Source organism: Myotis yumanensis, unplaced genomic scaffold, assembly GCF_028538775.1.
Source record: "Myotis yumanensis isolate MYYU_CA2020_CCGP unplaced genomic scaffold, mMyoYum1.0.hap1 SCAF_3, whole genome shotgun sequence".
Lineage (NCBI taxonomy): Eukaryota > Metazoa > Chordata > Mammalia > Chiroptera > Vespertilionidae > Myotis > Myotis yumanensis.
The window spans coordinates 162,547,782-162,563,432 of NW_027223754.1; the positions used below are offsets into that span (position 1 = coordinate 162,547,782).

At 48.7% G+C, this 15,651-nt stretch overlaps 1 protein-coding gene across 1 annotated transcript; it reads left to right on the plus strand.

Annotated features, from left to right (window-relative positions):
* The first annotated feature begins 1,160 nt into the window (after positions 1–1,160).
* Positions 1,161–11,588, plus strand: KRT79 (keratin 79). Its single transcript, XM_070407741.1, has 9 exons — positions 1,161–1,637; positions 3,521–3,741; positions 4,750–4,810; positions 4,934–5,029; positions 8,597–8,761; positions 8,946–9,071; positions 9,688–9,908; positions 10,583–10,617; positions 10,888–11,588. The coding sequence occupies exons 1-9, from the start codon at positions 1,161–1,163 to the stop codon at positions 11,088–11,090; spliced, it is 1,605 nt and encodes a 534-aa protein (XP_070263842.1). The 3' UTR covers positions 11,091–11,588.
* The last annotated feature ends 4,063 nt before the right edge of the window (positions 11,589–15,651 follow it).

Genomic DNA, 15,651 nt, shown 5'->3' on the forward strand with positions numbered 1-15,651 from the left:
CCCCTGCTCTAGAGTCAACCCCTCAGTACTCCCTCAGTCCTAGCATTTGACTAACATTTCCAAGTTTCACTTGTGGTTGTTGGTCCCAGTAGCCTGAGGTGGTGAAACAAGGAGGGGACTATGTGAAGTGATTTGAGGACCCCTCCATCCGCTGGCTCCTTCTGAATCAAGCATGAGGCTCCTTGTGGACTGGGAAGATGGGAATGCTGGGGTGCTTCATGGTCCTAGTGGGGCTTTTGTTGAATACATACTTCTATGTCCAGCCGATGGGATATGTCCTCCACCCCCTCCAGCTCCCTGCAGAGTGGCTGCACCCTTCTGGGAGGCTCTGCTGTAAAGCAGAGGGCCGGGGGTCTCAGGTGATAGTCCAAGCCCACTGTTTCTCTTTGGCCCCCTCACCTTTCCAGCGTCTGGGCACCGCCTGAGGAACCAGGTCTTTCTAGTTCCTAAAGTGCGCAGGCACCGTGGTTGGGCAGGAACCTTCTTCCTGACTTCCCATCCACTTTGCCCAGCACAGGATCTCCACGCAGCACACAGTCTGCGGTGTATGACAAGAAAACAGGTTGTCCCCACACCCACTCTGCCACCTGTGCCCCCCACCCAGACCTGCCAGGGGGCAATGAGGCTGTGGGCTGGGAGGTGGGACTGCAGCAGGGCTGGGCTCTCTCTCCACAACCCATTGCCCAATGCGCCTTCATTCACCACCTGCATGGTCTGGGCCCTGGGGCCTTGGCTTACAACAGGGGCCTGGGACAAACCCCACAGAACAGAGCCCCATTGATAGCGGCCACCAGGGCTGGGTGGGAGGAGACCAAACCAGCCACTGCGTGGTGGAGGTGGCTGTGGGAGCCCGTATCATCCTGTTCCAAGGCAGGGGAGCCCCAGGGGGTGGCATCCTGCCCCAGACAGTCTCTGCTCAGCCTCAGCTCTGGGGCACAGGTGATAACTGGGAGCAGCTCCTCCTTCTTGCTGGGTGAGAAGGGACTCTCCCGCCCCAGCCCACAGGGCCCCTCCCTCTCCTCCTGGGGCGATGGGGCAGGAGCATCTGTGGAGGTGAGGAGCCGGCCCAGTTGGGAAAAGATAAAAAGCGCATCAGTGGCCCAGCAGCTCATCACACTCCCTCCCAGCTCTCAGCCTGCGCTCTAGCCCCTCTGACAATCATGAGGTCCTCGATGGCTCGGCGGACGTACACCACCAAAGGGGGCTTCAGCTCCAACTCTGCCAGTGGAGGGGGTGGGCCCAGGGCCCACACCAGCTTCAGCTCTGTCACCATGTCCCGGAGCAGTGGCAGTGGTGGTGGGGCCCGCTGTGGCACTAGCACAGGTGGCTTTGGCAGCCGGAGCCTCTATAACTTGGGGGGCAGCAAGAGCATCTCCGTCAGTATGGCTGGAGGGGCCTCCTCAGCGCGGGCCCTAGGTGGCTTCGGCCATGGCAGCGGGGCTTTCATGGGCCTGGGGGCTGGAAGGCAGACATTCGGGCCTGTCTGTCCTCCTGGTGGCATCCAGGAGGTCACTGTCAACCAGAACCTGCTGACCCCACTCCATGTGGAGATTGATCCGGAGATCCAGCGGGTGCGCACTCAGGAGCGGGAGCAGATCAAGACCCTCAACAACAAGTTCGCCTCCTTCATCGACAAGGTGGGCCAAGGTGGAAGGAGGCAGGGAGGGTCCTGCAGTAGGGACAGGGCCTCTGAGAGAGGTGGGCTGGATGGAGGCTGCTGCAGCCCCTGTGCATTTGGGTGGGGTCGATGGGATGACTTTTGGAGCTCTTCCAGCCTGAGCCTGGGATGTCCAGACCTGGATGGCTGGAGGCAATCTTCAGGTCTTTACTGTAATTGCTCAGGTGAATCTCGGGTCTACTCATGCAGCCTATTGGCCAAGCCCACCCTGACGGCTGCGGCCTTTCCTGTGGTCATAGTTATTCTATTACACAGCAGCCTCAGCTCACAATTACATAGCGGATTGTCCTCATTGCTCCTCTTAACAAGGTGGCCCTTATTGCCTTTTGTCATTTGACAGCTAGGAAATTGACTCAAGTGAAAATTACCCAAGAAGCCCCACCTGTTCCCTGTTCTCTCAGTCTTGGTGGAGGCCTAAGGACAAAGATGTGGTCAGACACAATGGGGGGGGGGGCGGGGGGGAGAGGGGGGCGTGTCCTAGGGGAAGTCCTCCTTTTGCTTCTCCAAACTCCATGACCTGGGGCATGGAGTCTGATCTATCCTAGGCTGGAAGTGTCCTGACTCCCTCCCTAGCATCCAGGTGGACTGGGAGGCTCTTGTCCTGTTCGCTGGCCTTTCCAGGTCTGTTTTGCTGGCCGTGTCTATCTCTACCCTGAGCCTCCAGGTCCACGATGGGGAAAATCCTGGTGGATGACTGTACCTGGGTTCAGTGATTTGTGGGTTCCCCAAGGACATTCATGTCCCTTTCTCATGCGATACCCACAGTGTCCCATGAGGAACCACGATAGGTAACATTGTGTCCATTTTTAAGAAGAGAAAACAGGTTTAGAGAGGTCATGTAATTTTCCCAGGATTATACAGGTACCTGGAGGCAGAGCTTGGCACTAAGAGGGCTCCTTACTGCTTATGGCAAGTGCACCTGCTGCGTGGTGTGCCTGGGCCACATGACTGTGGGCCAGGGGTGCTGTGGGGGTGGGACCTGGAGAGACTGGATAGCAGAGGGTGAAGCAAGCCATTCCGCCCACCCTCCTCACCTTCCGCCCTAGTGACTTTTGGTTCTTCTATGGGACTGTCCCAGAGGCTAAATAAGCAAAAACCCCTTTTAGGCTCTCAGAATCATGGCCTGGGAGCTGGGGGCCTGAGAGGTTGTCTGTGTCTGGTGTCTGGGAAGCCTAGCTCTGCAGAGAACCCCCCTGGGGCCTGTTAAACCCTTGCCATGGGCCCCCTTCTGAGTCTTTAGAGATAGGGCTGGGCATCGCTATTTAAAATTTTTTTTTTTAAAAGTCTGATTTACAGAAAAGTTGCAGGAAGAGTACAACATACTCTTTTATACTCTCAGCTAGATTCATCAATTAGAATTTTTTTGTCACATTTGTTTTCTCTCTCTTTTTTAATGTGTGTGTATATATAATCACAAATATATACATATATAGTTATCTATATATTATGTATACACACACACACACACACACACACATATGCATTTGCATTTTTAACAGTTGATTTTGATGTAGAATTGGGTTCAAAAACATTGATCTAGTCCAGTTTACCCGGGACAAATGAGGAAGGGAAGCCCAGAGAGGAGTGACTTGACTGTCACTAACTAGTAAATGACTGAACTGGGGCTTGTGTACTTATTAACTCTTGAGAGCCCTTGTCATCAGGATCACATTTTCCAGCAAAGACCGTTCCCTCAGGAACTCCTCCCTTCAGCAAGGCGTAGGCCTGCACTGCCCCTGTGATGTCCTGGTTGTGGATGGATGGTGGTGAGGAGCCCCATTCTCAGTCCCTCCTGGGGAAAGGGGATGGTGCCAGCCCACCGCTCTTCTTGCTCTGGCTCAGGTGCGTTTCCTGGAGCAGCAGAATAAGGTGTTGGAGACCAAGTGGGCGCTGCTGCAGGAGCAGGGCCAGAACTTGGGAGTCACCAGGAACAACCTGGAGCCCCTGTTTGAGGCCTACCTGGGCAGCCTGCGCAGGCAGCTGGACAACCTTCAGGGCGAGCGGGGCAGGCTGGACTTAGAGTTCAGGAACGTGCAGGATCTCGTCGAGGACTTCAAGAACAAGTGAGGAGGGCTGGGCAGGCTGGGGCTGTGTGGGGAGGGGCGGGGGCCCTTGGAAATCTCCGCAGAGAGAACCGTCTCATCTGCAGGGTCCTGGGACCCACGTGGGAGATGCACAGACAGAGCTGCTTCCTTCGGTGCTCAGGCACCGGACCCAGAGCCTCCTGGAGAATTGTCACACTTGTCAATAATTTTGAAAAGTCTTTATTATATGGTGGGGAGAATAGTGTAATGAACTTATATGTTCTCATTACCCAGCTTTAATAATTATCAACAGCCAATCTTGCTTCATCTGTATCCCTACTTACTTTCTTTCCTCCCTTATTGCCTTAAGCAAATCCAAACCATTATGTAATTAATTCACAAAAAATTTTTACTGGATATATTCATATAATTCATCTTCATAAGTTGACTTAACAAACATAAGCACAATGCCATAATCACACCTAAAACTTTTAATTCCTCAATCTCATCAAGTAGTGAGTCAATTTTGATTTTCTAATTGTTCCATTACAGTAATAGCATTTAAAAATACAGTTTGTTTGAATCAAGATCCAAATAAGGCTCACATCGTATGAATGGTCGATATGTATATTTATAATTTTAAGGCATACTTTTTCATAATTTTCCCAACAACTTGACCTGAGTTGTTGGAAACCTTAAAGTCTCAGCAAAAGCAGTTGGAGAGAAGTTAGTTGTTTGAAATGCCATCTTGTTGACACAACACCACCTGTTCCTATAAAGCCTCCTAAGGGCTCTGATCCAAAGAGATGGCTTCTCTTAACTGGTGTATTGCACAAATTCGGTGCCATTTCCTCAAAAGACGCAGGGAGGAATATTTAAAGTCTGCACCCCAACTTTCTTCACCGGTTGGCTGCATTACTGAACTGCTTCCCAAAGGTGTTCTTGGCCAGTATGGGACCCTTCAAGGCTTCCTTAAAGCCAAGAAGGTCCAGTACCTTAAAAGGCACATCAGGGGTGAGTCTGGCCTGAATCTTGTCTGTGTAACAGGTATGAAGATGAAATCAACAAGCGCACTGCTGCTGAGAACGAGTTTGTGGTGCTCAAGAAGGTGAGTAGGGTGACAGGGAGTGGGGGAGGGTGGTCCTTTGGCTGCCAGACGGCTGGGCTGACTCTGAGAGAGGCCTGAGGCTGGGGGCTGAGCCATCTGCCCTGCTCTCTCCCTCATCCCCAGGATGTGGATGCTGCGTACATGGGCCGGATGGATCTACACAGCAAAGTGGGCACCTTGACCGAGGAGCTCGACTTCTTGAATCATCTCTATGAAATGGTGAGGTAGCCAGTGGACAGGGATCATTACATACATCACGGGGGATCCCTCCAGAGGACTGATCTGAATTCACCAGTGCCATTTAGTTGATAGAAGATAAACCTGGACCTTTGATTAATACTAGCTTCCATTTATTAAGTGCTTAAATGGGCCAGGCACTGGGCCAAGCACTCAACAAATCTACAAGTATTATTGTCTCCATTGTACAGTCAGGGACACTGAGGTTCAGAGCAACTTGCTCATGGTCACATAGCTAGAGGCATTGTTGGAGTTAAAATCTACTTCTCTAACTTCAAACTCTGACTCTTGCTGCTGTGTTATACTATGTTCCCCCTTTTGCCCAGTTTTTAATAGAGCAAGGGATGAAGGAGCAGAGATGGACAGAGCTGAGATGGGGACTGACATTCCAGGTTGGAGCAGGAGATGAGGTGTGGGTGGTGAGGTTCCAGGAAACAAGGGGGATTTGAAGACTTGGGTGAGAGGGTTGAACTTAACATGATTCCCTATGCAGGGACCTCAGGGTAAGCCTCCCACTCATTTTAAAGCACTTTCTCTAATTTCTCAATGGGGATCTTCTACATATATTTATTTTGGGCCAGGCATTTCCATTTCTGAACAAATTTATTAGAAAGCTGACTTGAATCTTCTTCCTATGGCTTCTGCTCTTGATAGACCCCAATTCTGCCCCCTGGGCTGCACATATCCAATTATCTTCCATGTGACATATGTCTTTCATATGACAAACATTTAGAGGTCAGGATGATTAGGGGATTGGAATCTGTGGTATGTGCAGAAGTTTAGGAAACAAGATTCTGAATCCAGAATTCAGAAAACAGAAGGGTGGGAGGGAGGCTACAGATACAGAGTTCTATTTATGCAACCTAATATTGTACTAGCTTATGTGTTATTTTAAAAACCATCTCACCATGTTTGTTCCTTAAAATCCTCCTGGATTTTTTTCCACATCAATGCTTTCAGGGGAGACAAGCATCCACTGTCTTCCAGCTTCCGGTATTGGGGAAGTTGAATTTTAAAACTGAATGCAAGAGCATTTTCTTGTGAAATGTTATTGAAGTTTCATGCCATCGTTGCAGGTCATTGTGGGCACTTTGAAACTGGATTCTCCTCTCCATGTATTGAAGATGCCCAATTGGATATATTAGTGATGCATCAGCTTTGGGTTATCTGCAGATTTGATAAACTTTCAGTTTAGTTAGTTGATAATATTTCAGTGTAAATCATTGATAATCGCATTAAGGCAGACAGAGTGAGAATAGAGTCCTAGTCCAAGGACTAGATCTTCAGTGGTGCCTTCCTAGTAGGCAGGCCTCACACCATTAACCAGTAATTTGTGGTTTAAATGGCCAAATTACTTTAATTAATTAATTACTTTTTTTTTTGGTTCAGCTACTTTAAAATCTAGTTAGCATATCATCATTTGGCCCACATTTTTCTGTCTTGTTTTTAAGAATGCCAGAATAAAAAAGAATTTCCAAAGAGAGAGAAAAATGTGCCTTCCAAAAAAACACACACAAAGAAATGGCTTGGTCAAACAATGTCCATGGCAGTCCTTTAGAAGCTTAGTAATACAACCCTGGAAAAAAATCCATTCATTTTGACTTTTCCGTAGGGAAGTATTGCTGGCTCCTAGTCTCTCACACACATTTTATAATTTAGACTAGAGGTTCACAAGAGATAGATATCAAGTTTAACTTGGAGACGTTAAAATTTCTCCCTTTTGAACATGAGACACTTGCTGTGTTTGTGGCTCTGGATTCTGGAACCTTTTCTGCTGTCCCTAGTTCTCCAGGATCGCGGGGTGTGTGCATCCTCTTGGCAATCCCCATGGCCTCCTAGGATATGCTCCTCTGACGTGGACCCTTGAGATCCCCAACAAGGCCAAGGCTTCTCATATTCTCTGTATTTGTCTTGAGTGTCCATTTCTTCTAAAGCAGCGGTTGCCAACTGGTGGTCCATGGACCATTGGTGGTCCGTGAGGTCCAAAAGGTTGGCGACCGCTGTTCTAAAACATCCTGCTCTGTCCAATTTGATGACTGTTCCTCCTGATGGAAAAAAACCAAATGACATAGCTGTTGAGTTGTTGGCTTTGTCTGGGTCTTCTGCCTCTCTTGTTCTTTCCTAATGCTTATCTATCAGCCCCTGTTCACTGGCTTCAGCATTTCCCTGGCTCATCTTTGGCTCTGTTTTTCTCTGTTCAACATCTCTACGTGACCAGTCTGGATGGAGCTTGTTGGGAATGTTCTGTGCCATCATGCTGATTTCTTAGGTGCCTCCCAATTCTTCCTTACTGGGACCATTGATGGTCATTCATTGTTTGGGGCTTCCTCATTTCCTCTCTTAGGTTCTTATCTCTTTCAGATCAATGGTTCCCACCCCTCTCTTCTTTGAATGTGTAGCAATTGGCTTCCCTACTCTATAAGGCACATGTCTGGCATACCCAGCGTTCCCTCCTTTGCTATTTCTTGTCTATCTGACACATTTACTGAGTACATTCCACAGGACAATAGAGGGACAAAGTCGCTGTCTTTGACTGGCCTGGATTATTACGTGATGAGTCATCACAGTGACTCATCACATGGTGCATGGAGCAAGCTGTGGCTGACCCTTCCTGGGGGACTAGAGGAGCTTCACAGCAGATGGCATTCGAGTTGGATTTTAAAGGAAGGGTGAGACTTTCAAAGGAAGAACAGGAAGAGCTGCCAGCCAGGGCCCCAGCCTGTGTAGTGACATGGGGGCACCAAAGAGCACGGTGTGTCTGGGGAGCAGCAGGTGGGTTGGGCATTGAGTGTGTTAGAGAATAAGGTGAAGAGGGGGACAGGGAAGGTGAGCTAGGGGCCAAGCTGGTGTCACTTCCTATCCAAGTTCCTCATTGCCTATCTGCAGCTCCTTTTGGGGCAGTGACGGGGGAGAGGGCAGGGGGAGGGGGCGTGTTGGGTAAGAATGAAGGCCAGAGCAGTCATTCCCTTTTTGCTTCATGGGCAAATCAACTGTGATTGCCACTGTGGCACTTGGTAATGGATTTTATAGTCTGTTTTTCACAGTCGGATTTTAGGGAAATCTGGAGGTCCAACCACCAATTCCTGGCACTTCTTACCGGGCAGGAAAGGAGCCTCATGGCCTCCCCCTGGCCTGGGAGCATCCCTGTGGGTTCCAGGCCCTATTCCAGTGCCATCACTTTGGCCTCATCTTACTTTCCACCCACTCTTTCCTTCAGGGTCCCTGGTGTCTATGAAGGCACATGCCTTTTAATCCACAAGGCTCTTTCCCCTCTACTTGCATTGGCCCCATTTCTTTGGAAAGCCTGAGCTTTCTGTCCCATGGTTTTAACAAGACTCCCTCATTCACTCATGGAAACTTACAAATCCACAAAGAGAAATGTTGTTTATTAAAATTAGAGCCCCATTTCACAGCTGGAGAGACTGAGGCTGTTCTTGCAATTGCAGTTTCCTTCTGGAGTGTAGCCTGGCCTGATGCCACCTGGACCCCTGTCTTTCATCCTTTAGTTGTTTCCTGGGGGCCTGGTGGCAGCTAATTTTGTTTCTGTAGGAACTGAGCCAAGTGCAGACCAACGTTTCTGACACCAATGTCATCCTCTCCATGGACAATAACCGTAAACTTGACCTGGACAGCATCATCGCTGAGGTGAAGGCCCAGTATGAGCTGATTGCCCAGAGGAGCAGGGCTGAGGCCGAGGCCTGGTACCAGACCCAGGTGAGGAGAATGGCTGGCTTAAGTATGTGAGCTGGGACTGGACCTTATTCCATTGGGAGAGGCCTGGGCCACTGGGCTTCTTGTAGGCCTGGGGTCAGACACCTCCAGCTGTGAGGGTGGGCCAGTGGTTACCCATTGGGTCTGGAGCTATCTGACAGCTCACTGCCACTTCTTTGGCTTCTAGTATGAGGAGTTGCAGGTGACGGCTGGGAAGCATGGGGACAATCTGCGGGACACCAAGAATGAAATTGCTGAACTCACCCGCACTGTCCAGAGGCTGCAGAGTGAGGCAGATGCAGCCAAGAAGCAGGTAAACCTGGGCCTGGCTCAGGTGTTGGTGGAGGTGGAAGGGCCTTCTGCCTGTCATTCTGAGGTATGATATCTGCTCTTCTCCTGGTGGACCGGACACAAATGCAGGACCATCAAGATCAACACACCCCTTTTATGAGGGAGGAAACTGAGGCCCAGAGGCAGAAAAGGATTATCCACCATCACAGCATATTAGTGGTAGAGCAGGTGGGATGACCTCCTCCAAGGAGATTGACCCCATCTCCAGGAGATCAGAGCAGAGGCTCAGGGTTCAAGGGTCCAGGTCATAGCTGCTGAGTCCATCTAGGGTATGGCTGAAAAGTTTGGGCTCCTCCCTAGAACAGAGTGAAGCATCTGGTTATGGTGAAGTTGTATTATTTATTTTATCTCTTTGGGGGCACTAAGCTGAGCTGCAGCAGGAGGGACTTTCCTACTGGTGTTACATGATCCTGCTTGTGTAATAGCATCTCCTCTTTCAGATGAATATTTCTGATTTCTTTCTTTTCCAGTTGGTTGTGGTGGGAGCAGGCGGGGGATGGGGATGCCTGGCTTAAGGGCAGAGAGATGGGTATGATAATCTTGAAGGATGTTCTCAACACCTCTCATTCCCTGGGCAGTGCCAGCAACTGCAGACTGCCATTGTGGACGCAGAGCAGCGTGGGGGTTTGGCATTAAAGGATGCTCAGAAGAAGCTTGGGGACCTGGACTCGGCCCTGCACCAGGCCAAGGAAGACCTGGCCCGGCTGCTGCGTGACTACCAGGCCCTCATGAATGTCAAGCTGGCCCTGGACGTGGAGATCGCCACCTACCGCAAGCTGCTGGAGAGCGAGGAGAGCAGGTGGCGACCCCTCCTGCCTGATTCTGAGGGCTTCCCAGCCCTGCCCTGTCGGGGATGGGGAGTGGGGGGTTAGGTGGCTGTGTAGTTGGCTCTGATGGGGGGCAGTTAGATAAGGGAGGAACCAGGGAGCTCCCAACTCATCACCTGATGGAGACACTCCACTTGTGTTTGCTGCCTCTACTGCGCATCCCCTTGGTTGGTACAACCCTCAGTAATCCTTCTGGTAGTTGGTAGGCTGAGAGGAGTGAGGCTTCTTCTTCCAACACCAGATTCTATCACCAGTGGAAGCTTTGAAAAAGATCCATAGAATCTGTCCTCGGGGAAGGCCTGAGATGTAGAGACAGTCACTTTAGCCAGAAACTGGGCAGCTCTGTTTGGGCTTTGTCTTCCCTTCCTCAGAGCAGGGGTGCTGACCCTGGCCTGCATAGGGAGGGGCGGGAGGGCGGTGATGTGTCTGCTGGGCTCTGCTTCTCTGCTGTACTGGCTTTAGCACCTGCGGAAGGGCTCCAGGTCCAGCATGGCCACATGCACACTCTTCTTGTGTCTCCTGGTCTTGGTTCCCGAGAGTTGGCCACCTGAATCGAACCACTGTAAAGGCAGAGAGAGGGAGGGAGAGGGCTTTTGCTCAGGCTCCTGGAACTGCTGACCCTTTTCCTGGCCTCTGTTTCCCCCAGGATGTCTGGAGAATGTCCCAGTGCTGTCAGCATTTGTGAGTATTTTGTTGCCCCGCCCCAGGCCAGCCCCTGTCCTCTGCTCAGTCCACTCAATCTGTCCTTGGCCAAAAGCACACATCCCCTCCATTTGAGCTCCTGGAGACAGGTTCAATGGGTCCCCAGAAAATAAACTTCCTGCCCCAGCTCTCCATCCATTTCCTAGGGCTTCACTGCCTGATTTCATCCTGTCCCTCACTGATTTCTGAAAGTCCCTGGCCCTCTCTCAGCATGGCTGCCCTTCCTCATCCAAATCCTTTGCTTTGCAGCGGTGACTGGCAACTCTACCACTGTGTGCGGAGGTGGTGCAGCCGGCTTTGGGGGTGGCATCTCCCTGGGTGGGAGTGGAGGTGTCAGCAAGGGTGGCTTCAGCACCAATGTGGGCTATGGCACCAAGGGAGGACCTGTTTCTGGGGGCACCTCCATCCTGAGGAAGACCACCACAGTCAAGACATCTAGCCGGAGGTATTAGCTGCTGAGCCTTGCAAGCTGGGCCCTGTAGTCCTCTCCCCACCCCACTCGCCCACCTCTGCTGCTCTCCCCACCCGCCTCCTTAGGAGTGGGAACAGCCCCAGGACCACAGATCCAGTGTATTTGCCTGTCACACTTTGCATGTGATCTGCATTTTGGGAAGGGCTCAACTCTACCCAGGTTTCTCCTTTGTTCTGCGATGGGATAAGAGGGGAGGTTAAGGCCACCAGCTTGAGTGATGTGTTTGGGTGATTTGGAGTGACCATTTGACCACTGAGAGGAGATTGGATTTCCCAGGCCATCTTGCTTTCCACACCTCTGCTCATCTGGTCTGAGCTTAGGACAGGCTAGAGGAGGAGGAAGGGAAGCCAAGAGTGGTCCCCAAATACCCTTTAACCTCCCCAGTCTCCCACCAGACCCACCCACTCCCTGAATCTACCCACAGCCCCCTTCACTGTCTGTGCCTGTGATGTATCTCAATAAATGGCAACTGCAGCTAGCTGTCTGTCTGTGGCTCCAGTCTGTCCTGTCTGGGGAATGGAAATTGTCAATTGATTAACTCCATGATGGTTGAGGCAGCAACAACCACATGCTCACTATGCCCCAGTCATCATGCTGAAAGCACATTAGCGCAATGTTATCAGCACTCTTGGCCTTGACTCATACTCTCTCCCTTGTAGAGCTCATAGAAGGCTGGAGGGAATATGTAAGTTGCTCAAGGCAGTACCCAGGTACTAAGCAGCAGCCTATCACCCAGCCCATCCCCTGATGCTATTGAGCCCTCCGCTAACTCGGTGGGGTAGGTAGCATGCTTGTTTAGTGGAGAGATCTTGGGCTTCAGAACTAGGCAGACTTGGGTTTAAATCCCAGCTCTGCCACTTATTAGCAGTGTGACCTTGGGTTAGTTACTTAACCTCTCTGAGTGCCAGTTTCCTCCTTTGTAAAAGCAGGTGTGATGAGAACATGTGTAAAGCCTCTGGCTTATGAGGACTTCAACAAGAATTGCTTCCCTTTGCTTTCTTTCTCCCTGGATTCTGGTTTCCCAGCTCATCATCTTGGAGTCAGATGATTTCTCTCTCAGCCTTTTCATCCAGTCATCAATAAAAATTCGCATTTTCTGTCAACAGCAGAATATACTTCTTCTCAATGGTACATGAAACATTTTCTAGGATAGATCATATGTTAGGCCACAAAACAAGTCTTAGCAAATTTAAGAAGATTGAAATCAAACCGCATGTCTATGCTGACCATAATAGTACAAAATTAGAAATCAATAATAGGAGGGAAACTGGGAAGTTCATGAATGCATGGAAACTAAGCAGCACTCTCTTGAACAACCAATGCGTCAGAAAAGAAATTAAGAGGAAAATAAGAGTTTCTTGCCACAAATGAAAATGGAAACACATACATCAAAACTTATGAGATGCAAAATAAGCAATTCTAAGAGGAAAGTTTCTAGTTATAAACACATACATCAAGAAAATAGAAAGATCGCAAATAAACAACCTAACTTTACACCTCAAGGGACTACAAAAAGAATAAACTAAGCCAAAATTTAACAGAAGGAAAGAAATAATAAAGATTAGAACAGAAATAAATTAAATAGAGAATAAAAAACAACAGAAAAGGTTAACAAAACTAAGAGTTGGTTCTTTGAAAATAATCAAAATTGACAATATCTAGCTAGATCAACCAAGAAAAAAGAAAGAGGACCCAAATCAACAATATTATAAGGAAAAGAGGAGACCTTACCACTGATACCACAGAAATACAAAGGAGCACAAGAGGCTACTATGAACAGCTGTGTGCCAAAAAACTGGACAACCTAGAAGAAATGGATAAATTCCTAGAAACACTCAACCTACCAAGACTGAATCAGGAAGAAATAGAAAATCTGAACAGACCTATTATTAAGGAGGAGATTGAATCAGTAATAAAAAATCTCCCAACAAAGAAAAACTACTGGCCAGTAATCTGATGAGTATAGAGGCAAAAATTTTCAAGAAAATACTAGCAAACCAAATTCAGCAACATGTTAAAAGGATTGTACACGACGATTAAGTGGGATTTACCCCTGAGATGCAAGGTTGATTCAACAAATGCAAATCAGTAAGTATGATACATCATATTAATAAAATGAAAGATAAAGATCAACATTTGACAAAATTCACCATCTGTTCATGATAAAAACTCTCAACAAACTAGGTATAGAAGGAACTGTTTCTCAACTTAATAAAGGAGGGTGCTTTCAGGGGGTTGTAGATGGCTCACGGAGCCCTCCTGTGCACCAAGCAGAGCATCTGTGCATTTTTCTGTTTTACAAGTGGGATTGGGCATTTTTGAGGGCAAGAATGACTTTGCTGCAAAACATGTTGGGTAGCCCCTGCTTGCACATGTCCAGCGTGGATGACCAGGAGAGGCAGCTCTCTACCCCTGGGAAGTGGGGACCCTGTGCCCACCCCCTCACCCCCACTTCCTAATTCTAAGGAGTCCCCACCCTCTCATTGCCCTCACTGGTTCCTTCCCAAAATGCTGACTAGTCTTCTCTGCAGTATCTGATCCCCAAGTTGGCTCTGGCTCCCCATAGAGTGACTCAGGCACAGTGGGGCTGCCAAGGGCAAGGCCAGGTGACGGTGACCAAAGGTGACCAAACCGGTGAGGGCTCAGGCCTGGCCAGGGTGGGCGGGGTGCTTTGCCACACCACACACCAGGTTTGGGGCTGAGAGTGAAAGACCTCAGGATTCCCGTAATCCCAGGGCTGAAAGCGAGGCTTGCCTCCCTCACCCAGAGAGTCCTGAGCAAACATACCTGCCTGTCCCTGCTCCACACCCCTGTCAGCTGCTCATCCCTCTTGACATCCCTCTGGCTCAGTTGCCAGATGAGGAAGGGTCATGGAGGACAATAGCAGACGCTGTGGGGGTGGGGTGGGGAGCAGCTTTCAGACGTTGCTGCCAGGTAGAGTCATGTGGCCCAACCCCTTGCCTCTGGCCCAGGTAGGCAGGAGGCATCTCTCCCATTCTCAGGGAAAGAAACTCTCTTTACCTCTCTCACTCTAGGGTAAATGCTCCTTGTATAAGAAGTTCTTCCTTTTATCGAGCTTAGGTTTCTCATGCTATAGTTTGAGGACTTTGGGAACTTTGGCAACTCTGATTTAATAACAATGCTACAGAATATGGCTCTAGACTAGAACTTCCTTCCTGTTTGGTTTGGGTTTATTATAGGATTTGCAATTAGTTAATTTGGATTTAGTTAATTGGAGGACAGAGAATGGCCCCTCCAGACAGTGTCATACCTTATTGAATATTTGTAAGATCAGGTCCACATAAACCAAACAATCAATCATGTGACAAGAGCAAGGACAGAAGGAGCAGAGATACCTCTGTGGGAAATGCAGTGTTCTGCCCAAGACCCAGTTGCTGCCCTGGTGGACCATAAACTATGGGTCTGTATAAGTTGCCATATAATTTCCCCCCCGAAGGCTCTGTGTGAGCCAGTCACTGATATAAACATTGTGGTATAGAGGTTAAGGTTACCAGCTTGAAGTTAGACAGGATTGGCCTCCCACTACCAGCACTTCCTAGCTGTGTGATCTCAGGCACGATATACAACCTCTCCGAGCCTCAATGTCTGCAGCCCTAAACTGAGCACAGCAACACCACTTTTGCAGGGTTGTGAGGAATGGAAGTGTTATAAGAAAAGCACCCAGTGTCCAGTACATAGAGGCAGCTCTACATGAGAGTCCCTACATCAAAATAATAAGCTCCTGTACAGCAAAAGAAACCATCAAAAAACGAAAATGCCATTCCCACTGTATGAGAGAACATATTTGGCAATGATACATCTGATAAAGGGTTAATATCCAAAATATATAAGGAAGTAATACAACTTAACAGAAGGAAGACAAACAATCCAATAAAAAAAATGGGCAAAGGACCTAAGTAGACACTTCTCTGAAGTGGACATACAGATGGCCAAGAGACATGAAAAAATGCTCAAAGTCACTGATCATTAGAGAAATGCAAATTAAAACGACAATGAGGTCAGAATGACTACCATCAACAAATCAACAAATGACAAGTGCTGGTAAGGATGTGGAGAAAAGGGAACCCTAGTACACTGCTGGTGGGAATGCAGACTGGTAAAACCATTATGGAAAACAGTATGGAGTTTCCTCAAAAAATTAAATATGGAACTGCCATTTGACTCAGTGATCCCACTTCTAGGAATATATCCTAGGAAACCCGAAGCACCAATCAGAAAGAATGTATGCACCCCTATGTTCATAGCAACACAATTTACAATAGTTAAGATCTGATAACAGCCCAAGTGCCTGTCAGTAGATGAGTGGCTAAACAAGCTGTAGTACATTTATACCATGGAATACCATACAGCAGTAAAAAAGAAGAATCTCTTACCTTTTGAGATAGCATGGAGGGACCTGGAGAGTATCATGCTAAGTGAAATAAGTTAAGTAGGAGAAAGACAAATATCACATGATCTCACTCATACGTGGAATCTAAGTAACAAAATAAACTGATGAACAGAGTGGATCCAGAGGCATG

Excerpts from the sequence above, each read along its gene's own strand:
- KRT79 (XM_070407741.1), top strand. The coding sequence starts at position 1,161 with ATGAGGTCCTCGATGGCTCGGCGGACGTACACCACCAAAGGGGGCTTC. Across the intron at positions 3,742-4,749 it reads GTCGAGGACTTCAAGAACAA|GTATGAAGATGAAATCAACA; the intron begins GTGAGGAGGGCT and ends TCTGTGTAACAG. Across the intron at positions 8,762-8,945 it reads AGGCCTGGTACCAGACCCAG|TATGAGGAGTTGCAGGTGAC; the intron begins GTGAGGAGAATG and ends TTTGGCTTCTAG.